Source organism: Trachemys scripta, chromosome 6 (assembly GCF_013100865.1).
Source record: "Trachemys scripta elegans isolate TJP31775 chromosome 6, CAS_Tse_1.0, whole genome shotgun sequence".
Taxonomy (NCBI): Eukaryota; Metazoa; Chordata; order Testudines; family Emydidae; genus Trachemys; species Trachemys scripta.
This window is the reverse complement of record NC_048303.1, coordinates 23184055-23212019: the sequence shown is the minus strand read 5'-3', so window position 1 is coordinate 23212019 and position 27965 is coordinate 23184055. Positions and strand designations below refer to the sequence as shown.

Genomic DNA, 27965 nt, shown 5'->3' with positions numbered 1-27965 from the left:
CAGAGGGATAAATACAAGGGAAGGAGAGGAATTATTCCAGCTTAGTACTAATGTGGACACGAGAACGAATGGATATAAACTGGCCGTGGGGAAGTTTAGGCTTGAAATTAGACGAAGGTTTCTGACCGTCAGAGGGGTGAAATATTGGAACGGCCTTCCGAGGGAAACGGTGGGGGCGAGGGACCTGTCTGGTTTTAAGATTAAGTTAGATAAGTTTATGGAGGGAATGGTTTAATGGTAAAACATATTAGCTGAGGAATACCGAGCAATGGTAGGTAAATAGTATAATGGCTAACAAGGGTCAGGCTGGAGACTCTTGCCTACATGCTCGGGGTCTTACTGATCGCCATATTTGGGGTCGGGAAGGAATTTTCCTCCAGGGTAGATTGGCTGAGGCCCTGGAGGTTTTTCGCCTTCTTCCGCAGCATGGGGCAGGGATCGCTAGCAGGAGGGTTCTCTGCCAATTGAAGTCATTAAAACACAGGATTTGGGGACTTCATCAGCAGAGTCAAGGGAAGGGTAGGGACGGTTTTGTGGCCTGCAGCATGCAGGGGGTCAGACCAGATGATCATAATGGTCCCTTCTGACCTTAAAGTCTATGAGTCTTTGACAAAGGCTTCCTTTGTCCAAAGTGTTGATTAGTCATTCAAGTTAATTTGCATTAATAAAAGTATAAAAACTCAAATTTTTCAACTAAAAATCCCTTGCCCTCTCAATTGCTCATCTTTCAATCTCTGGGCTCTCATGATGTTACCATATCACTAACTCTTCAGTCATCATGAAGGTAAGATTGGGCCTGAGTTTATTGGAACAAGCCACGCAGAAAACAAACTTTAAAAAAACAACAACAACAAAAATTCAGTCCTTTCTTCATACACAGTAAGAAAAAGTAGAAAAGGGAACAAGCAGCCTATTTTCTCCTCCACTTTGCAGGTCACTTTTAAAGACATTTTGGAACTGTGTACTGAAACATGAAGAAATCACCACCTATCTAAAAGAAAACTTAAATATTCTGATACATTTAATATGTTCATTTTTTTTTCAAGTGCAAATGCCTCCAATCCAAAGGCACATATATTAACTTTGGTCTATTACCATTTTCCTCAGGCCTGGTCTAGCTATACTTAAAAGTTTTGCCAAGATAGCCATGTTGAATAGGAGCGTGTGGAGCAAAAAACACTCTTAACCAACATACTCCGGAAAAGTCCCAGGTTATTTCATTCAGGGAATTGATATAAGCTACACCAGCGGAATAACTCTTTTGCTGATATAAGCTGCATCTCCATTAGGCGAGTTTGCTGGTATAGCTATAGAAGAGTGACTATCTGCTTCAGACAGGTGTAATTCTCCTGCCCATAACAAATGTTAACAAATTCTGAGAAGGGGTAATCACAGAAAAGCCAATTTATTTTAAAAAGATGCCTGCACATTGGTACACTTCTATTAATTTTCCAAAAGAACCGAGGCTACCTTTTTGGTACATTGTTATATATATGTGTTATGTGATAGAAACAGTTAATAGCTGAAGTATTAATATTTTAGTTTATATATACAAAAACTATGACATTTTGCTACCTTGTCACAAAAATTAAATCTATTGAAAAAAGGAAAAATAAATAATTACAAGACATTTATGAACTAAACCGCCTTTAGAAAATAAGAATGGCCATACTGGGTCAGACAAAAGGTCCATCTAGCCCAGTATCCTGTCTTCTGACAGTGGCCAATGCCAGATGCTTCCGAGGGAATGAACAGAACAGGTAATCATCAAGTGATCCTGTTACCCATTCCCAGCTTCTGGCAAACAGAGGCTAGGGACACCATCCCCGTCCATCCTGGCTTAAAGCCATTCATGGATCTATCCTCCATGAACTGATCTAGTTCTTTTTTTTAACCCGTTATAGTCTTGGCCTTCACAACATCCTCTGGCAAGGAGTTCCACAGGTTGACTGTGCATTGTGTGAAAAAATACTTCCTTTTGTTTGTTTTAAATCTGCTGCCTCTTAATTTCATTTGGTGGCCACTAGTTCTTGTGTTATGAGAAGGAGAAATAACATATCCTTATTTACTTTCTCCGCACCAGTCATTTTATAGATCTCTCTCATATCCTCTCTTGGTCATCTCTTTTCCAATCTGAAAAATCCCAGTCTTATTAATCTCTCCTCATATAGCAGCTGTTCCATACCCTCGATCATTCTTGTTGCCCCTTTCTGAACCTTTTCCAATTCCAATACATCTTTTTTGAGATGAGGTGACCACATCGGCATGCAGTATTCAAGATGTGGATGTACCATGAATTTATATAGAGGCAATATGACATTTTCTGTCTTATTATCGATTCCTTTCTTAATGATTCCCAACATCCTGTTCACTTTTTTGACTGCCGCTGCACATTGAACGGATGTTTTCAGAGACCTATCCACAATCACTCCAAGATTTCTTTCTTGAGTGCTAACAGCTAATTTAGACTCCATCATTTTATATGTATAGTTGGGATTATGTTTTCCAATATGCATTAGAACATCAATCTAGAGATAGATATTCTAAAAGATCCTACGAAGAACTTTGAAAAATGCCCTGAAATCATGAATAATGTTTGGGGCGTTGGTTATAACCTTCACTCAATCCTTAATGTAATTATGCAGGTGCTTAACTTTAAGCATGCGAGTAGATCCATCAAGGTCAAATTAAAATGCTTCCTCTCAATTCTGAATGGTGAGAATCTGCTTCACAGAAAAGCTCAGTTTTTTTCTATGGTATATGTGAAGTTTAATGGGCAGGTACTAAAGAAAGTTATGCTGGCTGCAAGTTTGCCAATTGCCAATGAAAATCAGAGAATGACGCTAATGTGTTAAATTATATTTTTCAAAACAGAACACAACCAATCTGCTCTATTTTTAAATGGTTAGTATTTTACAACAAGGAGAACACTGTAGAAACAATATAATTAGGCAAGTATTGACTAATACCTGTTGTGTTGCTCAAGGAATTATAGTAATTTGCAAACACTAAAATTTCACACCATATTATAATGTGAGCTAAATTAGAAATCCTTTACAGTTGAAAACAAAATTATTTTGGAAATATTACCACTGAGATTAAAATGAAAGTGCATATTTTAATCAAATATAGCGATGCCAACAACTATGCTCTGAAACTCACATGGTTTAGTAATGTAGAAAGCTTCGAGCCATCTTGAATATTCTTCTCCAAGATGTTCAGGACTTTCACTGTTTTATCTGTTGAAAGCTAAAATAAAAATACATGTATCAAAATAGCAGAAAGAGTATAAACAAATTATTTCTAAGTGGTTAAAAACAAATGTGTGCATGGAAAACAGGTCATACTGTGTAATTCTGCTGTAAACATTAGATTGTAAATACTTGGGGTAGGATCTTAATTTGTGTTTGTACAATCTCTAGCACAGTCAGGCCATGATCATGCCTGAGCATTCTGATCATATAATAAAACTAAATATGAAGTTATAGTAATAATGGTGATGTCTGTGTAGAAATTAAAAACAAACAACAACATTCCATTAGTCTTCTGTTTGTTTTGTTTTGTTTTTTACAACACAAGGGGATTAGTAGTAGTTTCTAGTGGTTTGTCACTTGAATTTTACAATATAAAAATCACATAAATAAATCACAGTATGAAGTCAGTTTTCATGTTGCAATCAATTTTATAAGATGAATTCACTGAATTTTTCTCATCAAAATGTAATTTTAGAGATGTAGGTTAAATTCTTTATCATTAATTAGAACACTTTCCATAAAAAATGTTCACCCAGATTACACTTCAAACTAGAAAAATGTATGGGAATATGTTTAATTATGTATATCTGCCACTGCTATCTTCCCCAGTGCCAGGAATCAGAATTTGCCAAAACAAACCACTAATGATGAACCTTAGTTGGCTAGAGAAAGTTTTGTTTTTAATTTATTCTAAAGTTTATGGACAAGCACAAAACAATTTCAACACCGTTTTGGAACTGCTGCATATATATTTTATTCTCACAGGGGGACTGTGCTGAAAATAAAATAGTTCTACATGACCTACTCATGTTCTACAAAATTAAGACCAAGAAATTAGTGGAGCTTGCTGGCCCCTTTAATAATGGGAGCCACTAGTCCAGGTCTTACTGGAACTCAGTCCTTTAAGGCCACTGGTTTCTGGGAGATGTAGACCTCAAGTGACTGAGAGATCATGACTCATCAGGTGATATACAACCACTTTGTAAAAGAGCTGTTTGTGCTCAGTATGATGTAGAAACTGGCAAGAACTCCAGTCAGTAGAAACTGAGTCTAAAGAGACTTGTAGGGAGCAAGGGCTAATATCTGGGAAGGAGATGCACCCAGCCCAGGAAGAGGAGTGAGAATACTTGTGGATAAGGCCAGAAAGGAGGTCTAGAGCTGGGGCTATCGAAAACTAAGGAAGAGGTTCGTATACTAAGGAATCCAAAAGTCTTCATAAGAAGTGGCCCTGGAAACCCAGAGTGAGGATAGTAGTGAGGTTGAGAACAAAGAGCCTATAGTATAGAATCGCAGGGTTGGAGACCTATACTATGAAGAGAGTATTAATCTTAGAGAGATGATACCAATAACCTGCTTCAACAGGATAAACCCCAAAATTGAAGCCCAGGAGGGTATAAAAAGAAAGACATAGCCTGTTGAGGGCACAGATATTGTTTAGCCTAGGGAAGGGAACCCTGCATTAACAGGGACGTAAGGCTACTGGGCCTGGGGGGAAGGAAATCCAGTGAGATGCCTGGGAAAAAGACTGCTGTTGTACTCTGGAAAGGGTGGACTTTGTGACATCACCCTCTAGCTACATCATCTCAGTGAAACGAAGCACTGAGGTCCACTCACTGAAAGGAGGGAAACTGAGGTAAGCACATAACAGGAAGAAGTAAGAACACGATTACAGAGGGGAAATGTATTTTATACATTTAACGCTGAAATGTTATGTACATTTGCATTTTTAAGATCATGACATACCTTGTCCATAATGCCCATTGCCTTAATTTTTGCAGATTCACTACCCAACTCACTAAGTTGATGTTTTCCCAAAAGCAACTCCTGTGGAATCTCATCATCATCACCTTTAATAAAAAAAAAAAAAAAGTTTACATCCATTCCAATTAGGCTGCTTATTCTGATGCACAAATATGGATTTAGAAGCCTAAATTCAAGCACCCATTTCTGAAAATCCTTGGCCAAAGTATTTTAATATGTCCAGCTAAACAAGCAGTTCATTTAACCAATTAGAGAATCCCTTTGCCTCAAAAAATCAAAAAGAAAAATGGGTGTCATTCTACAATTAAACATTTTTGCACTATCAATGGATTAAAAATGTATATAACATCGCTGAATGTTTTATAAAATATCAATAACAATTTTCCCAACCCATATGAATTTAAGATTTCAAAACCATTTTTCCATTCCGAATTGTGACCCGATAACCCATCCTCTGCCTCCGCCAAAAAAAAATCCGATTAGGTCAATCAAAACGTTTTGTTTCAATGTTAATACTTATATTTTAACCACTTTTGGTATAAATTAATTAAAATTTCAAAATGAAATGTCATTTCAAACCAAAAAATTGTTTCCAAAATATTGAAATGTGATATTTCAGTGTTTGAAGCTTTTCAAACATTGTTTCCAGCTGGGAGATTTTTCAAAACCAACCCTTTCCCACTAACAGTTTTGGTTTCAACAAATCAACATTTTCTGACAAAGTAAGTGTCATTGGAAAATTCCCAACCAGCTTTTTAGTTAAATTTCACTCAGTAGTTTGAAAAGCTACTGATTGTATACATAGGTTGTACAAGTGATTATTTGTTTGTTTATTTTTACAGAGGTAAGAGCTAGAAAAGATCTATTAGGTTATCCATATGCCAATCCCCAACTGTTTGCTACAATACAGCTTCTAGTGCTTTAGGTGGGGTAGGGAGAGATTTTTGAAAGCACCTCAGGGATTTAGGAGCACAAGTTCCATTAGCTTTCAATGGGAGTTACGCTACTAAATACCTTAGGAGCATTCTCTCTCAAAACATCTTCAATCCCCACTTCTGATGACCCATTAAGGGAGGTGTAATGCAGAAGATAATCACATTTGGGATAGATATTCTCCCCACCCCAGTAGCTTAAGGTTTGCATCTGTTGTGGTTTGTCTCTCTTCTAAGTCCTGCAAGGAACCAAGGTTGGAGGAAGAAGAGCAATTAGAGGGTAGAGGAGGCGCTTATCTGTGGTGGCAGCCAAAAAGGAGAAAGGAGACATTTCCCAGAGTGTACACCGGAGGCAGCCAAGTTACAAAGAAGAGGCTCTGAAATAAAATACTTAGATGCAAATTTTGTAAAGGCTTCATGTAGTTTTGTACAACAGAAACAGCAGTGGAGAAATTTCTGACATATTACCAAATGTAGTAAAATCCATGTCTTCCAGATTTTCCAAAATATTTTCTACTGAAGCACTAAACCTCTTAAAAGTTGAAGAATCCATCATTTCTGGTGAAAAAGAAAAGTATATATAGTTGAGTTATATACAACAGACAACATAACCCAAAGAAAACAACAAATTCAACCTTCCGAAAAGTTACCTTCAGGTGTTAGTTTAGGTTCATAAGCCTTCCTTTTCTTTTGTTTTTCTTTTTTCTTCATTTTCCTAGCCACTAGTAAACAAATTCAGAGTTTAAAATGAAGATATCTGAAACAAATGCCTTTGTTCAGTTTCGTAAAATATTCTGTTGAAGTTGGATACATGAATATTAAAAGCCATGAACAACATTCTTTAGACTAGCCTATCCACATTTAATATGCTTATATTAAGAATGCATGGAAGGGTCATATTAATTATATAGAGTAAGATGTACTTTAATACTTATGAATTACCATCACTGAGGGGAGGAGGAGGAGAATAATCATCCATGTCCGAGTCTTCTGGAGTACGATTGCGATAACGGCTACTACCAGAAGTCCTTCTTCCTTCGTGATGACTGCTTCTCCTATGATCACCAGAACTTCTCTTATCATGCTCTTCATACTCCCAAGCTTTATCATCATCTCTGTCCTTTTTATGTCTTTTCCGAGATGCTAAAAATGAAGCAAGTTTTCATTAGATAAACTGAAATCAGAATGATTTACAAGTTTAAGCAAATTTGTGTACTATTGTTACATTAAGCCAGTGTGCATTATAAACCTATAACATTAAAAACCCAGCCATGCCATTATCCTAATAATATTTTTTGAAGAACGTATAAAGTCCATGCCTGAAACAGGAAGAGAAGCCTGTTAAATTCTTAAAATACTTACTCAGAATGCCTGCCCTTTTAAATAGAATAAGGGAGGGAAAGTTGTAGGGTAAGTTTTTCATAAGTGTGACTTGGGCTCCCAAGTTTCATTTTTATTAGGCATCTAGAACCCCAACTCTCATGGACTTTCAATGAGACTTGAGGCTCTGAATACCTACATCACTTTTGAAAATGGGATTTAGGAGTTTAAGTCAGTTAAAAGCCCATATTTTTAAAGGTATTTAGGTACTGTAATGCCTAACTGATTTAGAGGCCTAAATCTCATTTCAAAAGGGATTTAGACACCTAGGAAACCAGTGCTGTTCCTGGACAAAGGGCTAAACAGTGAGTGGCAAAATGTGTATATTATACAAAATTACTCAAGATAGTTAAGTCCAAAGCAGACTGTGAAGAGTTACAAAGGGATCTCACAATACTGGGTGACTGGGCAACAAAATGGCGGATGAAATTCAATGTCGATAAATGCAAAGTAATGCACATTGAAAAACATAATCCCAATTATACATACAAAAGGGTAGGGACTAAATTAGCTGTTACCACTCAAGGAGGAGATCTTGGAATCATCGTGGACAGTTCTCTGAAAACATCTGCTCAAGGTGCAGCGGCAGTCAAAAAAGCTAACAGAATGTTAGGAACCATTAGGAAAGGAATAGATAAGACGACAGAAAATATCATAATCCCACTATATAAAATCTAGGTTATGCCCACACCTTGAATACTGCGTGCAGTTATGGTTGCCTTGTCTCAAAAAAGATATATTAGAATTGGAAAAGGTACAGAGAAGGGCAACAAAGTGATTATGGGTATGGAACAGAGGAGCGACTAAAAACATTTGGACTGTTCAGTTTAGAAAAGAGATGACTAAGGCAGGATATTTTACAGGTCTGTAAAAACGTGACCAATGTGGAGAAAGTGCACTTATTTACCCCTTCACATAACACACGAACCAGGGAGTCACCTGATGAAATTAATAGGCATCAGATTTAAAACAAACATAAAGAAGCACTACTTCACAGAATGCACAGTGCACACGTGGAACTCATTGCCAGGGGATGTTGTGAAGGCCAAAAGTATAACTGGTAAAAAAAATTAGGTAAGTTCATGGAAGACAGGTCTATCAATGGCTATTAGCCAAGATGGTCAGGGATGCCACCCCATACTCTGGGTGTCCCCAAACCTCTCATTGCCAGAAGCTGGGACTGGATGACAGAGGATGGATCACTCGATGATTGCCTGTTCTGTTCATTCCCTCTGAAGCATTTGGCACTGGCCACTGTCAGAAGACAGGATACTGGGCAAGATGAACCACTGGTCGGGTCCAGTATGGCCATTCTTCTATTTTTATGTCGTTAAATCCCATCACTGTCGAGCACAGCAGTGCCTAAATACCTTTAAAAAACTGGGTCTTAGGATTTTTTAAATTTTAATTGTGATACATTACACAAAACTCAATGTTCTGAAGGTGAGTAGCTAAAAGAAGGAAGCTAGAACCAGAACCCCAGAATGAGACTGTGGCTGAAACCATAGACATTAACGGTAGCCAGCAGAACTGACAATAGGACAAATATTCCACAGGCTAATCAAGCTCTGGTAGAAATCCAAACAGCTAAATAGTGATTAATTCCAAGCGAGATTGGTGCACTTATGAAACTGATAAAAATGATTGAGAATGTGTGTGGCAGTGTTGGAAAGCTAGCAAAGCAATTGCCCATGAAACTACTTGGAGCCAAGGAAAGCAATCTGGGGTGCTTGGAAGTTGGGAGAAATACTGGAAGGGAAATAAGAGCTTGGGGAACTGTCCAGGCTCTGTCACTTCTTAAAGGAATGACACTGTATAAACCTGAACTGCTGATTTAAAAAACAAAAACAAAAAGCCACTACCTTTTTAAAAGGCGCCAAACCTTTTGTGTCCTGTGGCACCTTTAAGACTAACAGATGTATTGGAGCATAAGCTTTCATTTGGGATCTGAAAACCAGGAAAGATCCTCCCTGGAATGTGCATCATCACTAGTAATAAAAGTTCTTCAGGCCATCTAGTCCAGCATTCTGTCTCTGATGGGGATAATATCAGTAGAGCTGGTTGGAAATCAGAATTTTTGGTTTGTGGGAAGTATTGACATTTCAAAATTTGTTTTCATCGCAAAGTAGAACAAAATTTCTTTATGAAAATGATTATTCTGAAATTGTTTCTTTTCCTATTTTTATTTTCACATTTCATAACAAATTAGTAATAATAATAATAATAACAATATGCCCTATGACTGATGTCATATGAAAATAATATACTTCCAATTTTATTGTTTTAAAACCATGGAGGGTAGCCACAACTTAGTATTGACAAACATTTTATCTTCTTTTCTAGATTAATCAGTATTAAGTTGCAGCTCCCCTTACGACTCAGTACAATAAAACAAAAATATAATATTTCAACTGTGTCATTATGTCATGTCAGTAGGAGTAGTGTATATTATGCACCACCACTACTGGCATGATAATATGTAAAAATAATAAAAGTGTAAATATGAAAAACAAAACTATAAATGTTCAAAACAAAACTATTCTCCAAAATAAAAAAATTCTGAAATGAAACTGTTGAAAAAACATTTAGACAAAAAATGTCCCACCAGTTTTAAAGTACCAGATACTTCTGAATAAGATGTAAAGACCATGCGAGTAGGCATAAGTGGGATAATCTGACCCCACATTAGGTCTCATCCTGATCTCTAAGAGGTAAAGCTTGATGTAAGACATGAAATAGGTTTAATATCCCTTCCAAAATTGTTTATCCAGAATTATAATTTTCTTGATATCCACATAAATACCCAATACACTTTTTCAATCTTGTTAAGTTCTTGGCCTCAACAACTTCCCATCGCAATGAGTTCCACAGTTAAATCCAAGTTGTATGAAAAAATATTTTCTTTTATCCTTTTTGAATTTCCCACCTTTTAATTTAATTGAATGTTCCCTTTGTTCTTGTGTTAGGTGAAAAGAAAAAAATTCTTAGTCTACCTTCTCATTACGATTCATTACTTTATATACTTTTCTCACGTCCTCACTTATTCATCTCCATGGTAAGGGAACAATTCCAATTCACTCCCTCTCTTCATACCAAAGTTTTTTCATGCTTTTGATCATTCTTTTCACTCTTCTCTGAACCCCCTCTAATTCTGCAATATCATTTCTGAAATGGCATGACCAGTACCATACACAGTACTCCAGATGAGGCTGCACCATTGATGTATAAAGGCATTACAAGAATATTTGCATTCTATTCTTTGTGCATCTTAACAGCTTTTTTGACTGGAGCTGCACACTGAGTAGAGATCTTCACTTAAGTTTCTACAATGTCACCCTGGCCCTTTCTTGAGTAGACAATTCATTTTGAACCCTGTAAGGTGTATGCGTTGTTTAAATTTTTCCTTGCAATGTGATTACTTTGTATTTATCAACATTCAATTACATTTGCCACTATGTTGCCCATTTACATGACTTTTTTAGGTCTTTCTGGATGTCCTCATAGTCTTTTCTGATCTGGACAAACATAAGTAACTTTGCATCACCTGTAAATTTTGCTACCTCACTACAGCCCTCCATCCCCCCTCCCTCCTTTCCAGAATATATTAAACAACACAGAACCCAATATGGAATCTTACGGCAACCCTCTGTTAAACTTTTGCCATGATGAAGATTAACAGCCGGGTGCCTCAAGATTCTGTACATCATGGTCATAACAGCAGCCATTGGTGTCTTTAAAAAAAAAGGTAGTGTACTCCTCTTTGGGTTTCCATCTGAATGTGGTGAGATTTCTCTATTAGAGTAGGTGATAGAATTGTCTGTGGTCTCAGACCCATGGGAGCTCAGTATCCGATTATAATACATGATTCTGATGACCAGCTTGCCTCTCCTCCCCCAAGTCACTTCCACTCAGGCTGATGTCAAAGGTTATCTCAAGAGCTGTTAGAACTAGAAGTAATTTTGATTTGTCCAAGCAATAATACCCTCCACCCCCAGAGGATGAGGCAGTCCAAGAAGGGCTGTGCCTGAGAAACTCACTGGGCACAAGGAGCCCAAGAGTCTCCATTTTTTTGTTTTCTTGTGTTTTCTGTTAGGAAAAGTGACAGTTTGTTTTCTTTTTTGAGGCTTAAAAAAATTCCTAAGGCCACATTACAGCGAGAGTATCAGAGGGGTAGCCGTGTTAGTCTGAATCTGTAAAAAGCAACAGAGGGTCCTGTGGCACCTTTGAGACTAACAGAAGTACTGGGAGCATAAGCTTTCGTGGGTAAGAACCTCACTTCTTCAGATGCAAGACAGGACCCTCTGTTGCTTATTACAGCGAGAGTTGCTTGCTATGCTGAATTCCAGACCTCTGACTGATCTAGCCCCTGTATGCAGTGAAATCTATTAGTATGCCTCCAGTGCTCCAGGGAGAAGGGGAAGATTCCCCAGTTCAGTTTGTCAGACATGGAGGAGACATGAGAATTTACAAAACTAGTTTTTAAGATAGTACATAACCTTATGCTGCAGCACTAGGAGTTTGAGATCCCTGACTGCAAAAAATCACACTTGAACTGAAGTATGGGTGAAGTAAGATGATAAATATTCAATTTTAAAGTGTGGGTGGTCACCAAATTCATTCAAAAAATTTTCCCAACATTTTCATATAGAATATTATCCATGTAAAACTTCTCGGGTCTCTTTTAATGGTCTTTTCTTTAACCTGAATCTAAAAGTGTCCTGCAGCACAAATGAAAAAGTCTGCGAGATATCCTGCCATACATGTAGGATTGGGGAGAGAATTCTAACAAGCTACCTATTCATCTTGAGTGGTAAACTTAGGTTTAGTAATTTTTCCTAAAAATAAGTTGCTCAGTCAACAAGTTATCTAGACCCCAAACTTAACTTGTTCTTATATTGTTTCGACTAGTCAGCTAAGAAATCTGTTAGCAAGAGCAAAGAGTTATCCTGCTGTTTAATAATATTAATAGAATGATGTACTACTTACATTCAAAAGCTTCTTCACTTTCATTGTCTTCATCAGAACTGATCTCAGCATATTTTGGTTTCTCATTAACTGTGCTACGTTTGCGCTTGTTCATTTTCACACGTTCACAAAGTGGCATGGTGGATTCAATTTCTGCCAGGAGCTCAGGAGGCAACTCCTTTAACACTGACTGATCTATGCTACCTATTAATGAAGAGTAAGAAGAGTAAATGTGAATCTGAAGATAACAGTAAGGGCCCAAAGCTGTAGTCCTTTCTCAGGACTAATTCTAATAGAGCACCCACTAAATATCTCACAGTTAGATATTCTTCAAAGTAACTGATGTCACAAAGTCCTCTGTCCAAAGTTTTAGATTTTGTCAACTTTACAATTAAAATCATCATACTGCATCTCTTACGAATCTACATTTAAAAAATGTTTACCAGCATATACATGATACAAATTCAACCAGCGACCTTCACATACACTTCCCTCACTCCCACTAAACAGGGTCTTACTTCAGTTGGTTCTCCAAAGTTGCACATGTATTTAAAAAAATTAGGCTAACTCAGGATTCAATATGCATCCTGGTCACATTTCTACTTATTCTTCAACATCTCCAGTGCACATAAGAGGATTACTTTGCAATATCAGCAGGTGGAGACAAAAGCAATCAGAATTTACAAGGTTTATAACCTTAAAATAAGGCCAGACGACTAGCACACCTCAATTGTTTCCTATGTGGAAATACAACTTTTTTGTGGCTGTTACAGAGTTCATTTTTGTTGCTCTTTTCTTAAGCTTATCACAAACACTTAAAAAAATTAAAGCGATTGATTAGGTACCAAATAAAAAGAAACAGCAAATAGGAGTACACTATTTTTTAATAATATTCCTTACAGTACCGGAAAGATTATGTAGCATCACATTGTTGTCATCACACATTTTGGTAATGTTGTTAGGCCTATACAAAGCCAGGACCTCTTAAAGACACTCTTCTATAGGGAGGGTGTCACACGTATTTCTTAGCAATCAGCCAGGGAAACCAAATTAGTTCAAAGACCAAGTGTTATGCTTCAGCACTGGTTCCAATGTCCCAATCCTGCGTAGACTTATACAGGTGCATATATTTATGCACTGAATAGCTTCACTGAAGTTAATGAGACTACTCATAGTGCAAAAAGCATGTGCATAAGTCTTTAGAGAATTGTGACCTAAATAAAGGCATGACGAAAAGCAACTATGAGAGGAAGACAAGGAGTGGCACGGGAGAAGAACAACATGTTTCTGCAACTCAGTTTTTAGTGTTTTCTTTCTTGTTACATTCAACAGGATATGGTCTGCTCTGTACAAATCATCTCTCACCAAATTCTCTTAAGAAGAGTAGAGGTTATTATATATACAAAGCCTCATTTGTTCAGGTTCATATAGAAACACCTGGAAAATCCAAGTTTATGCATAAGAAATGAGCCATATGGTAACAAGCATTAGTCTATAAAACAGATGCTAATGATTTTGCTCTGCTTCAAATTTACAAGTTACTTATAAAAACTTAAAAGGGGACAACTTAACTGTCAAATAGAAATGTGATTTTTATTTCCTAAAATATTTAAGATTAAAATGTTGAGGAAAATTTGTTTTCAATGTATTTAGTTTTTGCATTTGATAGGATTTAGTGTATAGTTAGTTTTACTGTTAGCACACTGCACAGTCAGTCACTTTTTCCTCTAGTTTGTGTGCCTTTTTGAATAGTTGTATGGGAGGGGAAAACATTTTGCAGTTTTCTTTAGAAAAGGTTTTTAAAACCACAAAAATTGGCAGGAGGCAACAGGGGCAGGTGAACTACCTGAAATTCCATTTAAGTTTGGAAATTGACTAAGATATGTTGATGAAGTGCCTTCAAGATATTAGCTACCATGCATGTTAATTCTTTTTTATATTTGTACACTACAATATATTTGTAACAATCAAAAATAATCATAATGAAATGTCAATTTTACCAAGGCACTTTATACTTAATACTTGGAAATCTTCACATTTTAAAATATAAAGACATTTTATGTATATGTATTTTACTGTACAGCATTGTAAACAACAAAAATTCTGAACACTGATATGTTGTCAGATACAATCCATTACTTTTCACACTTACCAAAAATTAAAACACCGGTGTACTCTTTAGAACAATTTACTACAGGACCTCTGTAAAGTCCTAACTACATCATAATCACTCACATTGGTGAACCCTGTGAGAACATGGTTGCCCCCAACATGGTTAAAGCGTAGTTCAACTTCACAGTACATACAGGATGTGTGTTGTAACCTTCTAAAGCATTGACAGATCCAAATATAATATTTCCTAGTTAAAATAACATTTCTGTGATCCACAATTAAATAATACTGTAATGAGGAATACTGGAAAAGTATGGGGGGAGGTTGGCATAAAAGATATGTACTTTTTCTGAAAAAGTGCTCTAAAACAGCTTCAGTCTGAGGGTTCAAATGTATATTAAAAGCTTTGACAGTTAATATTAAAAAAATTCTTTAAAAATATATTCACGCAAGTAACCTAACAGACAAGTCCCAGAGTTCAGTGACCAAAAAAGACATCCTGTTATGCTCTTCCAGAATAACTTTTCCCTAAAATTCCTAGATTCACATAAACAATTTCAGTCTGTATCTGTAATTACAAAAAACACCTTTAATTTTAATTAAAATACTTTCTCCTACCTAGTTGATCATCTAAATTAATAATACAAATTATCAGTGGATTTTATTCTGAGAAATGTCATGGTATTTGCATTTATTTTACAACTTGAAAAAAATACAAGTAACTTGATTCCCTCACCTTCCTTTATTTACACTATTCAATAATATGATCAGAAATCTTTCATGGTATAGCATTTTGTCTGTTGGAATCTTTATTTTACAACAAAAGACTAAAAGCCTATCGTACAATTAAATGCCCCCAAATTTAGTTAATCCAGAGGTAAGTTTGCCCAATAGTGCATTGTGACATTCCAGAATATGGTGTGGCTAAATTTAAACCACTATGAACCGGGAAATGAAGAGTTAAGACACACGCTACCCTTGCAATGCAACTTTAACTTTACCCCAGCTGCAGATGGCAACAGCCACTAGGAATGGCTCCATAAGGGTGGTGTAAAGATTAACAAACTATCAAGGAGAATGGATTCTCTATCTTTGAATGCCTTCAAATCAAGATTTACTAAAAAGATATTTTAGTCAATCACAAGTTAACAGGCTCAATACAGGCATACCTGGATGAAATTCTCTAGCCTGAGATACACAAGTTATCAGACTAGATGGTCTACTGTCCCTTCTAGTTTTAACATCTATAATAAGTAGATATGAGAAAGGAGTAAGAGAATGTGCCATTGCTTGTACTCTGTTCCATAGATTCGAATTCCAGCATTTATTGACATGCACTTCAGCTGCCTTCACTATGTTAGATGTAGCTGTACTGAACGGATAAGGTATTAGTAGAAGCAGCCTGGCTACAATATGAAGAGAAACACATATGGACTTTGAGGGATCAAGTACGCCTCATTTGAGCACTGAATTTTGTAGGCTGTGTCAGTAGAAGTGCATAAGGGTGTCTTCTTGCCATGGGGATTATCAGCAGTCTGGTGACAGTGGTTTCCAGGGCTTAGTGACAGGAAAATAAAGGCACTGTCTCAGAAGAAATCCTCAGCACAAAGATGAAGCGGTGATAACATTTAGTGAGTCTGGTGTTATTTGCGTGGAGTAAGGTTAGTGTTTGAATGTAGGCCAGGTGCAGGTAGCTCCAGTTTACTATATCTGACATAAACCCAAATTTTGCCTTAGCAGACAGGTGGTGTTAGACTTTGTCCTTCAGTGCACACGTGTTTCATTTGCAATGTGTTCTGTCTGTGAGGACAATGTGTTGGGGTATCGCTTAAAGAGGACAAAATTAAAGTTGCATTGTGGGGCTGATGTGAATCTTAACTCTTCATTTCCCGGTTTTCAAAGGTTTAAGTTTAGTCACTCTCCACAAGGCTCTACTGTGCAACTTTAACTCTGTGTTAATAAAGTTTTAAGGCATTTAATTTCCTTTAAAAAAAAAATATATAGTTTCTCAGTATTTGCACATACCACAACCCATCTCCCCCACTCTACTGCCTCTGGCTCCTTGGCACTGATTATTCTAGGCACAGAATGTAGTGTAGTGGTTGCATGTTGGTCCTTCCACTATCATTGCATCATCTCCTTAGCTTGCCTTCTGCCTGTCCAGCACACTGATTCTCCCTCCTCAGTCCTTCTGCCCATGGAGAAGCTGGCATCAGCCTGGGACCTGCATATTAAGGAGCTGGGGTAAGGACACAAACAGTCCAGGGACTTGCATGGAGTCGACAATGTGACGTGGCGGTGAAAAAAGCCAATGCGGGCTTGGGATGCATTAGGCGAGGTATATCTAGTAGAGATAAGGAGGTGCTGCTTCCATTGTATAAGGCGCTGGTGAGACCTCATTTGGAGTACTGTGTGCAGTTCTGGTCTCCCATGTTTAAAAAAGATGACCTCAAATTGGAACGGGTGCAGAGAAGGGCCACTAGGATGATCAGAGGAATGGAAAACCTGTCGTATGAAAGGAGACTGGAGGAGCTCGGGTTGTTTAGTCTGACAAAACGAAGGCTGAGGGGGGATATGATTGCTCTCTTTAAATATATCAGAGGGATAAATACAAGGGAGGGAGAGGAATTATTCCAGCTTAGTACTAATGTGGACACGAGAACGAATGGATATAAACTGGCCGTGGGGAAGTTTAGGCTTGAAATTAGACGAAGGTTTCTGACCGTCAGAGGGGTGAAATATTGGAACGGCCTTCCGAGGGAAACGGTGGGGGCGAGGGACCTGTCTGGTTTTAAGATTAAGTTAGATAAGTTTATGGAGGGAATGGTCTAATGGTAAAACATATTAGCCGAGGAATACCGAGCAATGGCAGGTAAATAGTATAATGGCTAACAAGGGTCAGGCTGGAGACTCTTGCCTACATGCTCGGGGTCTTACTGATTGCCATATTTGGGGTCGGGAAGGAATTTTCCTCCAGGGTAGATTGGCTGAGGCCCTGGAGGTTTTTCACCTTCCTCCGCAGCATGGGGCAGGGATCGCTAGCAGGAGGGTTCTCTGCCAATTGAAGTCACTAAGACACAGGATTTGGGGACTTCATCAGCAGAGTCAAGGGAAGGGTAGGGTCGGTTTTGAGGCTTGCAGCATGCAGGGGGTCAGACCAGATGATCATAATGGTCCCTTCTGACCTTAAAGTCTATGAGTCTATGAGACATTTTTGAAGGGGGACAGACATGGGATCACATCAGAGGAAGGACTGTCCTGTGGTTAGGACACTAACCTGGCACTTGGGAGGATCTGGGTACAATTCCTGGACTTCGGGCAAGGCACTTAAGTTTTGTCTACAAAGGAAGTTATAGAGATCATAATATTGCCATAACATTCTTTGTGGATGTTTATTTCTCAATAAGAGTGGCTTATTTCTTTCTTTCTTATTTCTTAAACCATTTTCAAAGCAACAACCTAAACTGGAGAAAGGCACTCTTGACACCAGAAGAAGAGTGTCTACACAAGGGAGATATGCTGGTAACTATAGCAGTACAAAGTCACACCTCAACTAATAGCGATACTGCTTCTGTCTCTGTCTCAGTTCTTCATCTGTAAAATGGGAACAATAGCTTTTTGAAGATAAATACATTGAAGACTTTGAGGTGCTCAGATATTACAGTGATGGGCGGCAGATTAGTGCCTGTGATTGATGGATGTGGGTTCCTGGAGAGGACGGAGCTGAAGCCACCTCAACATCCCCCACTGCACAGCTCTGATTCCCTACTTTCTACCCCACTCTTCCCTGCACTGTTCCAACACTCCCCCTCATTGCTCTGACCTCCCATAATCCCCCCAACAGCTCAGACTACCCTACCACAGCTTGGATGCTACTCCCCTCCTCCAACATTACCTCCCTCATGCCTAATACCAAATGACTAAAATCAGTTGGGGGATGATTAGAGTCATAGTTTTAGCCCCCGGTATGTGCAAAAAAAGTTAGAACCACTAGGTGATTTTGTAAAATGTTGGGTTTGTTTAGGGGACTGTATCTTGGAAAGCCCTTGCTCAACTGACCCTAAACTTAGACCAATAACACTATCCCACACCCCAATAGGATATGGCAAATTTCAAGGCAATCTGGATAAAGACGAAGATTTTAGAGTATTTAGAATATCAGGCCTTTAACTAGAAAGCAATGAAAAACCTCAGCTATAGCACAGCATGAGCTCTTTTGTACCAGCAGTCATGTGTAGTGGAAGCCAATGGAGGCAGTTTTGATTAGTAATCGAAGTACAAGACTAGGAATCATTTCCACAAGGTGGTTTTCATTCCTTAGTGTCCTTCTCTGAACGTCTCACCTTTACCTATTTCTAAAATGAGGTTAGTACAACCCACTTTTGACAAATGCTTTGAGATCTTTGAAAGAAAAATATGAAGTGCAAAATCATATAATAGTACTCTGTTTAAAATGAAGTAGCATTGGAGATCTAAATAAATAATTCCAATGCCTTACAAAACTAATTCAATAATTCTGTGAACAATTTATTTTATTTATTTTTTGTGAACCTGACCTTCACTATTATCACTATTCCTGAACAGTAGAGACACTGTTGGCAGATTCATGACCAATTATGATTAATTTGAAATTTTCTTTTTATTTGATAAGTGTGGTGGTGGTTTTTTTGCTTTGTTTTGTGCACAAATGTAATGCTTAGTATCCTTTTTACCAATATGGAAGCTTTGATTTTGTAATTGATGTGATCCACAGATTTGTCATGCCCTGTGTTATGATTAAACAAATTAAAATTTGAGCCATAAATCCTCTTGAATGATATTGTTTTCAAAGCAGAAAGTAAAATTATGCCTCAACTGAGGTAGTTCCATAACTTTTTCCTCACATTAATAAATCAATTGTACATAACACTTTCTCCACAGAGTTTTGAGATATTGGTAAGCCAAAGAAAAAACAAGCTTATTCCTTTTGTCCCAAACTGTTAAATACCAACTTTTAATTGGAAAAGATGGTAAAAAATTAAGAGGAAAATTAGATTTTTAAAACATGTAGAACATCACTATGTGGTCATTTCCCCGCCCCACTCATTCACTTCCTTTAAAACCACAACTCATTTAACTGAACCCATTAAACAATATTAAATTTAAGATTAAAACTGATCTTTAATATTTCCATCTTTTTTGAGGTGCACATTGAGAGTTTCTTTGCTTGCTTTCACCCTTCACTAACATTTTGGCAAAAGTCAGAGATCTCTAACATTCATGACCTAATCACTGTGTTCCTTCCTTTAAATAAAAATGTAATTTTAAATAATCATTACATTCACCAAAATAAGATATTAAAAATTAAATTTCAGGTGAATGTTAATTGTCTAATTTGAAATAATTACGTTCATAATTTTAAAGATATTTAAAACTAAAACATGGTATTAAAAGGAGCACTTTATCAAAAAGACATGAGAAAAAAGAAAAATCAATCTGAAAGTAAACAAATAGCTCTGTCTTACTCCTATTATAGTCACTGGTAAAACTCCTATTGAATAGAACAGGATCAAGTTTAAAGTAGAAGTCAACAGGTTAAACTTTCTTAGGTGGGAAAATCACCTAAAGCAGATCAAAAGTGATGAATGCTGTACAGCCAGAAAAATTCGTTCACCAGTGGCTAGTAGAAAATTTTCCCCATGGTCAACTTCTGCTGAATGTAAACTTTCACTAAAAAAAATAAGCACGTTTTTCCAAACATGAATGTCTAAAAGTAAGCAAGCACATCCAACATTCAGAAATCTAAATAAATGGCTTCATTTTCAGAGGTGTTGACTTCTACCAGGGTTGTGAGTGCTTAGCATCTCTGAAAAATTAGACCACAAGTTTCTAACATTTATATCTGCAAAGATAACCTTTCAAATGAGAACCAATTAAGTGATGACTTTCTGAATCTGCAAAAGGACAGTCCATGTGTTATTCTATTTCTGCTCTCAAGGAGATGAACAAAATTTACAATAATCTGGTCAGTTTCAGGGCTGTGTTCAGAAGTAGATGAGCATCATATCAATTTCACTCTTTTGCAGCTTAGAGAATTCTTGGAGTAGCAGCAAAGGCACTCGCTGGAGTGGAGAAGAAAAAAATAGAGGACAACCCACACAACTCTCAGTAGACTGGACATGGAGAGAGGGGTGAGGTAACTGAGACCTCTCCTCTTTGCAGTAGCAAACTAAGATGAGAGAGAGAGGGACTGTGTGTGTCTTCTTACATCTGACAACCAAGGGGGTTACAAGTTTATCTGATATCTGCTAAGAAATGGACATACAAAAGATGAAGCTTCCAGAGCGCTATGTTAGTATAAATCCTGGGAGTGGGAACTAGTAAAGTCCTGTAGTGAGACTGGGATTCTGCAGACCCTGCAGGACCTACTACCATAATAGTGGGAGCAGGTAAAATGTACTTCGTTGCGGATGGGATTGGGAGGGGCAAAAAAACCAGATTGCAGTAATTTGTGGGAAAATACTAAATCTCTCATCAGTTTACAGTGTAAAAATTGCGTCTGAATTCCATTTATATATAGATAAATCAATCTTTTTTTAAAAAGTAGCATGGGGGAAATCTGTCTCTCCTGCGGAATTTGCAGGATCTAAGGTTTTTGTGGGTAGGAGTGGGACAAAAATGCAAGAAACAATGCAGTAGTGGGTGGGAGTAGATATTGTGGGGTGGGATGGGAGCACAATTTTAAAAAGTCCCATGCAGGGTTCTAGCAAATGATGAATTCTTTTTAAGGTTCCTCCCACTGTGTGTGTCAACTTCCGGCTAACATGTCTGGGAAATTTTTCAGATGATGAACCTGTTCAATACAACCCAGACAGAGCAAAGCCTAGAACAGAATTGAATTAGACACTTTATCTTTGCTTGCGCTAGAATTATTTAAAAAAAAAAAATCCATTTTATCATTACAAAGTCACATAACTGTATTTCTATCCTATTCAGAAGTTGAAAAAGCAATGAAGATATTTCCCCCTAATTACAGTATTCTAGTAATGCTGTTTTGAATACACAAATTTAACTAATTTAAAACTTTTAATTGTGAATTTCCTTATAGTCCCTGTGTCAGGGCCCCTGCTGAAGGCCTCACGGCCCTGCATCACCCTGCCCCAGAGTAGAGCAGCAAGAAAACCTCCAGGCAGCCTAAGGTGGCTGCAGAAGAGAAGCCAATCAGAGGAGCTGCTGGAGCGACCAATAAGGGCCAGAAGGGCCAGATAAAAAGCAAGCAGCAGAGCGGAGTCTTCAGTTGCTGTGTGGAGCTTGATGAGGGAGGCCTGGGTGCCTGTCTGGCTAGACGAACAGCAGGCCATGGACAGCTTACTGCAGAGAGCCCACTGACCAGAACTGAGCCCAAGTAAACCTCCGAAGACCAGCCAAGAGACCCTGCTTACGAGACTGCCACCCTGACGTAAGACCAAAAAAAGAAAAGCATGCTCACACCCAATCAACCAAAGGGAGCTGGCCCAGGAGAGGCGGGTGCCTCCCCCCAAAAAAGACTGTGATTGCAGGTATATCGGCTAGAGAAAAGGGGGCATTTGCAAGAGGTGGGTGCTGACCCCATTACATTATGGTACCAGAAATGGGATCTTCGGATCGACCTTGTCTAAAGGGGGCCAAGTCAGAATTCACTGTTTACTGCAAGATTTAATTGTTTTATTGTGTGAGGCCAGAGCCAGAGGCCGAAGAAGAGCCAGAGACAGTGGCAGCAACTAAACAGTGAAGCAACAAGCAGAGGCCAAAGGAAGGGAGAGGTGGAGGCAAAAGCAGTAAGACAATGAAGCTAGGGCCAGAGGCAGCCACAGAAACAGGCAAGTTTTTAATTATTTATTGGGCAGAGCCAGAGCCCACAGAGAGCCAGAGGCAGAGGTAGCCCCAGTGGAGTACACACTGACTAATGGGGGCATGAGAAAAGACTGGGGGAGGGGAGGAGAACCACCGCCTCAAACCTGTCTGAAGGGGGAGGCGTGTGGCAGGGTGGACTAGGTCCTGAGGCCCCCTGCTGGAAGCCTGGTGGCCCTGCATAACTCTGCCCCAGAGTAGAGCAGCGAAAAGTCCTCCAGGCAGCTTAGAGTGGCTGCAGAAGAGCGGCCAATCAGAGGGGCTGCCGGAGCGACCAATAAGGGGCCAGAAGGGCCAGATAAAAGGCAAGCAGCAGAGGAAAGCCATCAGTTGCTGTGTGGAGGTTGACGAGGGAGGACTGGGTGCCTGGCTGGCTAAACGAGCAGCAGGCCACAGACATCTCACTGCAGAGACTCGCTCAAGGGGCAGAACTGCACCGAGGGAAAGCTACCAAAGACCAGCTCAGAGAATCAGCAGCTGGGGGGATGCTTATGAGAGGCAGGAGCCACCCTGATACAAGACCCCTTCTCCCCCCAAAAAAGCAGGCTCACACCCAACCAACCAAAGGGGGCTGCCCATGAGAGGCAGGTGTCGCCATGAAAAAAGACTGATTGCAGTTATACTGGCCAGAGAAAAGGGAGCACTCATGAGAGGTGGGTGCTGACCCTGTTACAGACCCACATGCTCCCAAGTTTTTTCCAGATGCCAGGGGAGCCTTTTAGTACAATGGACATGACTCTTAGCTGGTGTAGTCAATAGAACAATACCTATTTATACCAACTGAGGACCTGGCCCATTGAATGCAACATTGAACAGGACCTCGTTCGAAGCCTCTTTCTATTATTATACCAAATGAAAGTTGTATCTGCCATAAATCCCAAATGGTCTGCAGCTCTGCTGGTATAGTCTCTGCTTATAAAGGCTCCTTCAAACATTGCACTCATCAAAATAATCAATAAGTCAAACTTTTGTAAATTCCAAGCATTCCAGATATTGGTTTCACAGCATTTAATAGCTGTTCTAGTTTCACCATTGGAAGCACCATTGGAGCTTCCTGAACCATAGCTATCAAACTTATAGGACTTAAAAGCTCAACCAGATGTACTTATTATACATTTTATAAATTCCATGAACTCTATTTTTCTCATGGAATTTCCAAACTTTGCCAGCTTCATGCAAATAGCTACAATTCACAAAAAATTGCAAGACTCCTTAACTGTGGCATTAATACCTTTCAGCTCCCCCGCCACTCCTTCCCAGTAATGTTATAAATGTGAATTGCCCCATACATCTCATGAAATGGGGGCATGGATCACTGTTCACATCACACTCCCCATCAGTACCCAGTCCAAGCCAGGGAAGCTAATGATCCAACCAGAGGACCAAATTCGGCGATGAATCCTGGTCATGTGCCACCTGAGGCATATGCTAAGAAGAAGATCTCATGGAAGCAGTGAAGGACTCTCCTGACCCAATCAGAGAACTGTGTGGGAGAGCAGGAGGAGAATGAACATGCCAAGCTCACTTAGCCATGACACAGATATACCCTGGATGCTGGGGTAGGTACTGGGGATTCCACTGCTACCATTTCTGGGAGCAGAAACCACAACCCCTGCCTTATTGGGAGAGAAGGTCTTCAGCAGGGCCACAGTGTGGGGCAGAGCCACAGGGAGTCCCTGTGACAGTTTATGCCCAGAACCATGGAGTGCATTACTCCAGCCTACCAATTACCATATGAATGGTGCTTAGACTACAACATGTCCTGAAAACTCAATATGGGATCCAAAAATCAAACAGGATTCTTCATGCATCACCCCCAGAAATAAATGTTCTGAAGGCCAAAGTATACCTCTACTGACACCAAGATATTTCCATTTCCATCAATAGGTTTGAATAGATGTAACTGTTTGCAACTTCAAAACAATTTTGATGATGACACACAAGTACATTTCAGGAAAGATGTGGACAAATTGGAGAAGTCCAGAGATGAGCAACAAAAATGGTTAAAGATCTAGAAAACATGACCTATGAGGGAATATTGAAAAAAGTGGGTTTGTTTAGACTGGAGAAGAGAAGACAGAGGGGACATAACAGTTTTCAAGTACATAAAAGGCTGTAACAAGGAGAAGGGAGAAAAATTGTTGTTCTTAACATCTGAGGATAGGACAAGAAGCAATGGGCTTAAATTGCAGCAAGGGCGGTTTAGGTTGGACATTAGGAAAAACTTCCTGTCAGAGTGGTTAAGCACTGGAATAAATTGCCTAGGGAGGTTGTGGAATCTCCATCATTCGGGATTTTTAAGAGCAGGTTGGACAAACACCTGTCAGGGATGGTCTAGATAATACAGTAACTCCTCACTTAAAGTCGTCCTGATTAACGTTGTTTCATTGTTACATTGCTGATCAATTAGGGAACATGCTTGTTTAAAGTTGTGCAATGCTCCCTTTTAACGTCGTCGTTTGGCAGCTGCCTGCTTTGTCCACTGCTTGCAGAAAGGGCAGGCCATTGCAGCTAGCTGGTGAGGGCTTGTAACCAGGGTGGAATGGCAGCTCCCCTATCAGCTCCCTGTGCTGCAGCCGCCCAGCAGGCTATCAATTGCCGGCAGTTCAGCTGTCCCTCCCCCCACTGCCATGTGCTGCTCCTGCCCTCTGCCTTGGAGCTGCTCCCAGAGACTCCTGCTTGCTGTGCAGGAGGGGAAGGGGGGGCCGCTAATGTCAGGGTGTCCCCCTCCCCCATGCTCCTGCACCCCGTTTACACCTTCTCCATATAGAGCAAGAGGGGACACCTATGGAGGGAGGCATAGAGAACTTGGGGCAGCAGCTGCTGTCTCAACTTCCTGATCCACTTAAAAAGACAATGCACTTAAGAGTGGGTCAGCTTACTTAAAGGGGCAGTGTGCATCTCTCTCTCTCTCCCACACACAAGGTGTGAATGTGTCTGTCTGCTATGCTGTCTCCCCTCCCTCGTGTTGCCTTGTGTGAGAGGCTACATTAACAACAATGTGTTAACGCAGATGAGTGCTAGTTCATCATTTAGTAGTAAGGCATTCCCTGGGAAATATCCCTCCCTCTTCCACCCTCTAACTTCACCACCTCAACCAAGCTTCACAATCATCATAGCTGTGAGCTGTATTAAATTGTTTATTTAAAACATATACTGTGTGTATATCTATATAATATATAGTTTTTTGTCTGGTGAAAAAAATTTCCCTGGAACCTAACCCCCCCATATACATTAATTCTTATGGGGAAATTGGATTCGCTTAACCTCGTTTCGCTTAAGGTCGCATTTTTCAGGAACATAACTACAATGTTAAGCGAGGAGTTACCGTACTTAGTCCTGCCTTGAGTGCAGGGGACTGGACTAGACGACCTCTCGAGGTCCCTTCTAGTTCTGTGATTTTATAAGTATTATATTGGCTCTGCAGTGTTAGTGGGAGTAAGTATCAGTAAAAAAAATTTTAGTTGCTTCTGTAAGAAGAATACACTTAAGGAGCAGCTTTAAGTAAGATGATGCAATTTTAATACAGTCACAGAACAGCTGCATAGAGTATTAACAGTGTGTGTTAATAGAAACTTCTGGGAAGTGGTTAAAATCCCCTTTGTAGATCTAGCCAGAATCTGACAGCATTCAGTACAAATATCCATGCTGATTAATCCTAAAATGATCTGTCTAAATATGAGAAATGGTCCTCTGCACTAGACTTTATCAAAGATTCTTTGGCGAAACCACTGAAATTTTTAAGACAAGCTCGTATACGACATGACAAGACCCAAAAAAGGTATTCTACACAAGTCTCTCTCTCAAAAAAAAAAAAAAATCCCATTTGTCCTATGGAGAGTAGGAAGCTTTTGTCAGCCAGCATTAGCTTCTACAGAACTGAAGCCTCTATTTAAAAATAATTAGATTTATTTTTGTTGTGGTGGCAAAGACTATTTTCCAAACATGAAATGAGTGAATTCACCAATATCTTCTTAAGACTGCAGACAGTTCCATTTCCTCTGTGGCTGCTCTTTATTTTGGCAAGCTGCTGCAGAGAGAAAACTGCTCCTTTCCAAATTCTATGAGTAGCCAGGAAACTGACACGAATCAGCTCAATTTCATGCTGCAGCTGACTGACACAGCTAGGAGCAGAAACAGAGGCAGACACTGGAGAGAACTAAGAATTGGAGTCTGGGTAGAGGAAGGATTGCAGATATAACCCAGTCACTGCAGCCAGAAAACTGAGGAGAAAGAAGAGTACCAGAGACCCCCACACAACTCACCTTTGCAGTAAGAGGCTTTGGAGTAGAATGGGGAAGATGAGCGACTCACAGATTTTAAGACCAGAAGAGAACATTATAGTAATTTATTATGACTTGAATAACACAGGTCATAGAATTTCACCAAGTGATGCCTGCATCAAGCCTATAACTTCTAATTGAGCTGGAGCATATCTTTTAGAAAAACATTCAATCTGTGAATGGAACAGAGAAAATGTTCCTTCTTCCTTTAAACAGCCAGGGGGAATTGGAGGGATGATTCAAATTTATTAATGGCCTACTACCTAGAGGCCTATATGAAAACAGCGATCCCAAATCAAGGTTCAGGATAATAACTTGTTGGAGAATCCAAGGAACCTCCTCTTTCCCAGCAATGCCCATATTTTTTAAGTTTTTGGCTAACAGGCTTATTCCTCTATTAGGTGTCTGGTAAAATTTCACAAGCCCGTGTACCGGGGATGGCTGTGAAGCAGAGAGAAAGATTGATGAAGAGAAATCTGCATGCCACCAAGGATTTGTTTAAATGCAAAATTGCACCAGTGTAACTAAAGATGTGATTTTTAAATGTATTTAATTTGACGGCTGCTAAAAGCTGTTTGGACACTTATTTCAGTTGAAACCAGGTTTATTTTAGGTCAGCTTAAGTTGATTAGGAACAATTTTAAGCTAAATCAAAATATACCAATCAAACAGAATAGGGTTTTGCAGCAGTTTAACAAAATCTGTTTAAAAATTAAACCAGAGCAACCTGTGTGCATAGACAGGCCTATGAGAGGTTTCTTGGGCAGTAGGAGTGGAAGAAGAAAGGACAAGGAAAATATGGGGAAGGAGGTGCAGAACACTATGAGGGAAAAGTAAGAGAAATAGATGAAAGTTAGTGGGGGAAAAGAAAATGGACATTGAAGACAACACTGGAAAAGACTCACCACAACCTATTATATGATAGAAGAGAAAAAAGCTGAGTGAAACCATGCAGGTATGTAAGGAATAAATGAAAGCAAGAGTGCTATAGAAAGTTATGTTTATAAGAATGTTTGACAAAATTTCAAAATTAAATGTTGTACAAAATAAACACAGAACAATAAATTCCTTTAAATTGGAGAAGCAGTAGTTTTGGGGAAATGGCACAAGTATTTTTCACGCTGGTTAGGCAGAATCTTCAGCCAGCAGCTGCCAAGTGAGACTTTTAGCTCTAGTTATGAGTGTTTTCAAATTTCACCGAATTACACCAAATTATTCAGCATCACACATCATGGAAAGAGATTGTCTAGAAGATTTTCAAATGTTAAAATAGAACACACATGCAAAATTTGAACTGCAAAGACAGTTTCTGAAAAATGTGGATGGCCACATGTCAAAAGGTTTATAAAAGAAATCTAGTTACTTTAACTACAGTCTCTCCATAGAGCTTATTTCCAATACTGTAAGAA

General features: G+C 39.0%; 1 protein-coding gene across 5 annotated transcripts in view; it reads right to left on the bottom strand.

Moving 5' to 3' along the window:
* NIPBL (NIPBL cohesin loading factor) overlaps window positions 1-27965 on the bottom strand; it is a 287142-nt gene that overhangs the window by 83419 nt on the left and 175758 nt on the right. For all 5 annotated transcript variants that reach the window (XM_034774774.1, XM_034774771.1, XM_034774775.1 and 2 more), the window contains 6 exons: window positions 12314-12496; window positions 6890-7090; window positions 6598-6669; window positions 6416-6505; window positions 4998-5101; window positions 3163-3249 (listed from right to left, as the gene is read on the bottom strand). In XM_034774774.1, the coding sequence (XP_034630665.1) occupies window positions 3163-3249; window positions 4998-5101; window positions 6416-6505; window positions 6598-6669; window positions 6890-7090; window positions 12314-12496 (737 nt within the window). The remainder of the gene's footprint in view (window positions 1-3162; window positions 3250-4997; window positions 5102-6415; window positions 6506-6597; window positions 6670-6889; window positions 7091-12313; window positions 12497-27965) is intronic.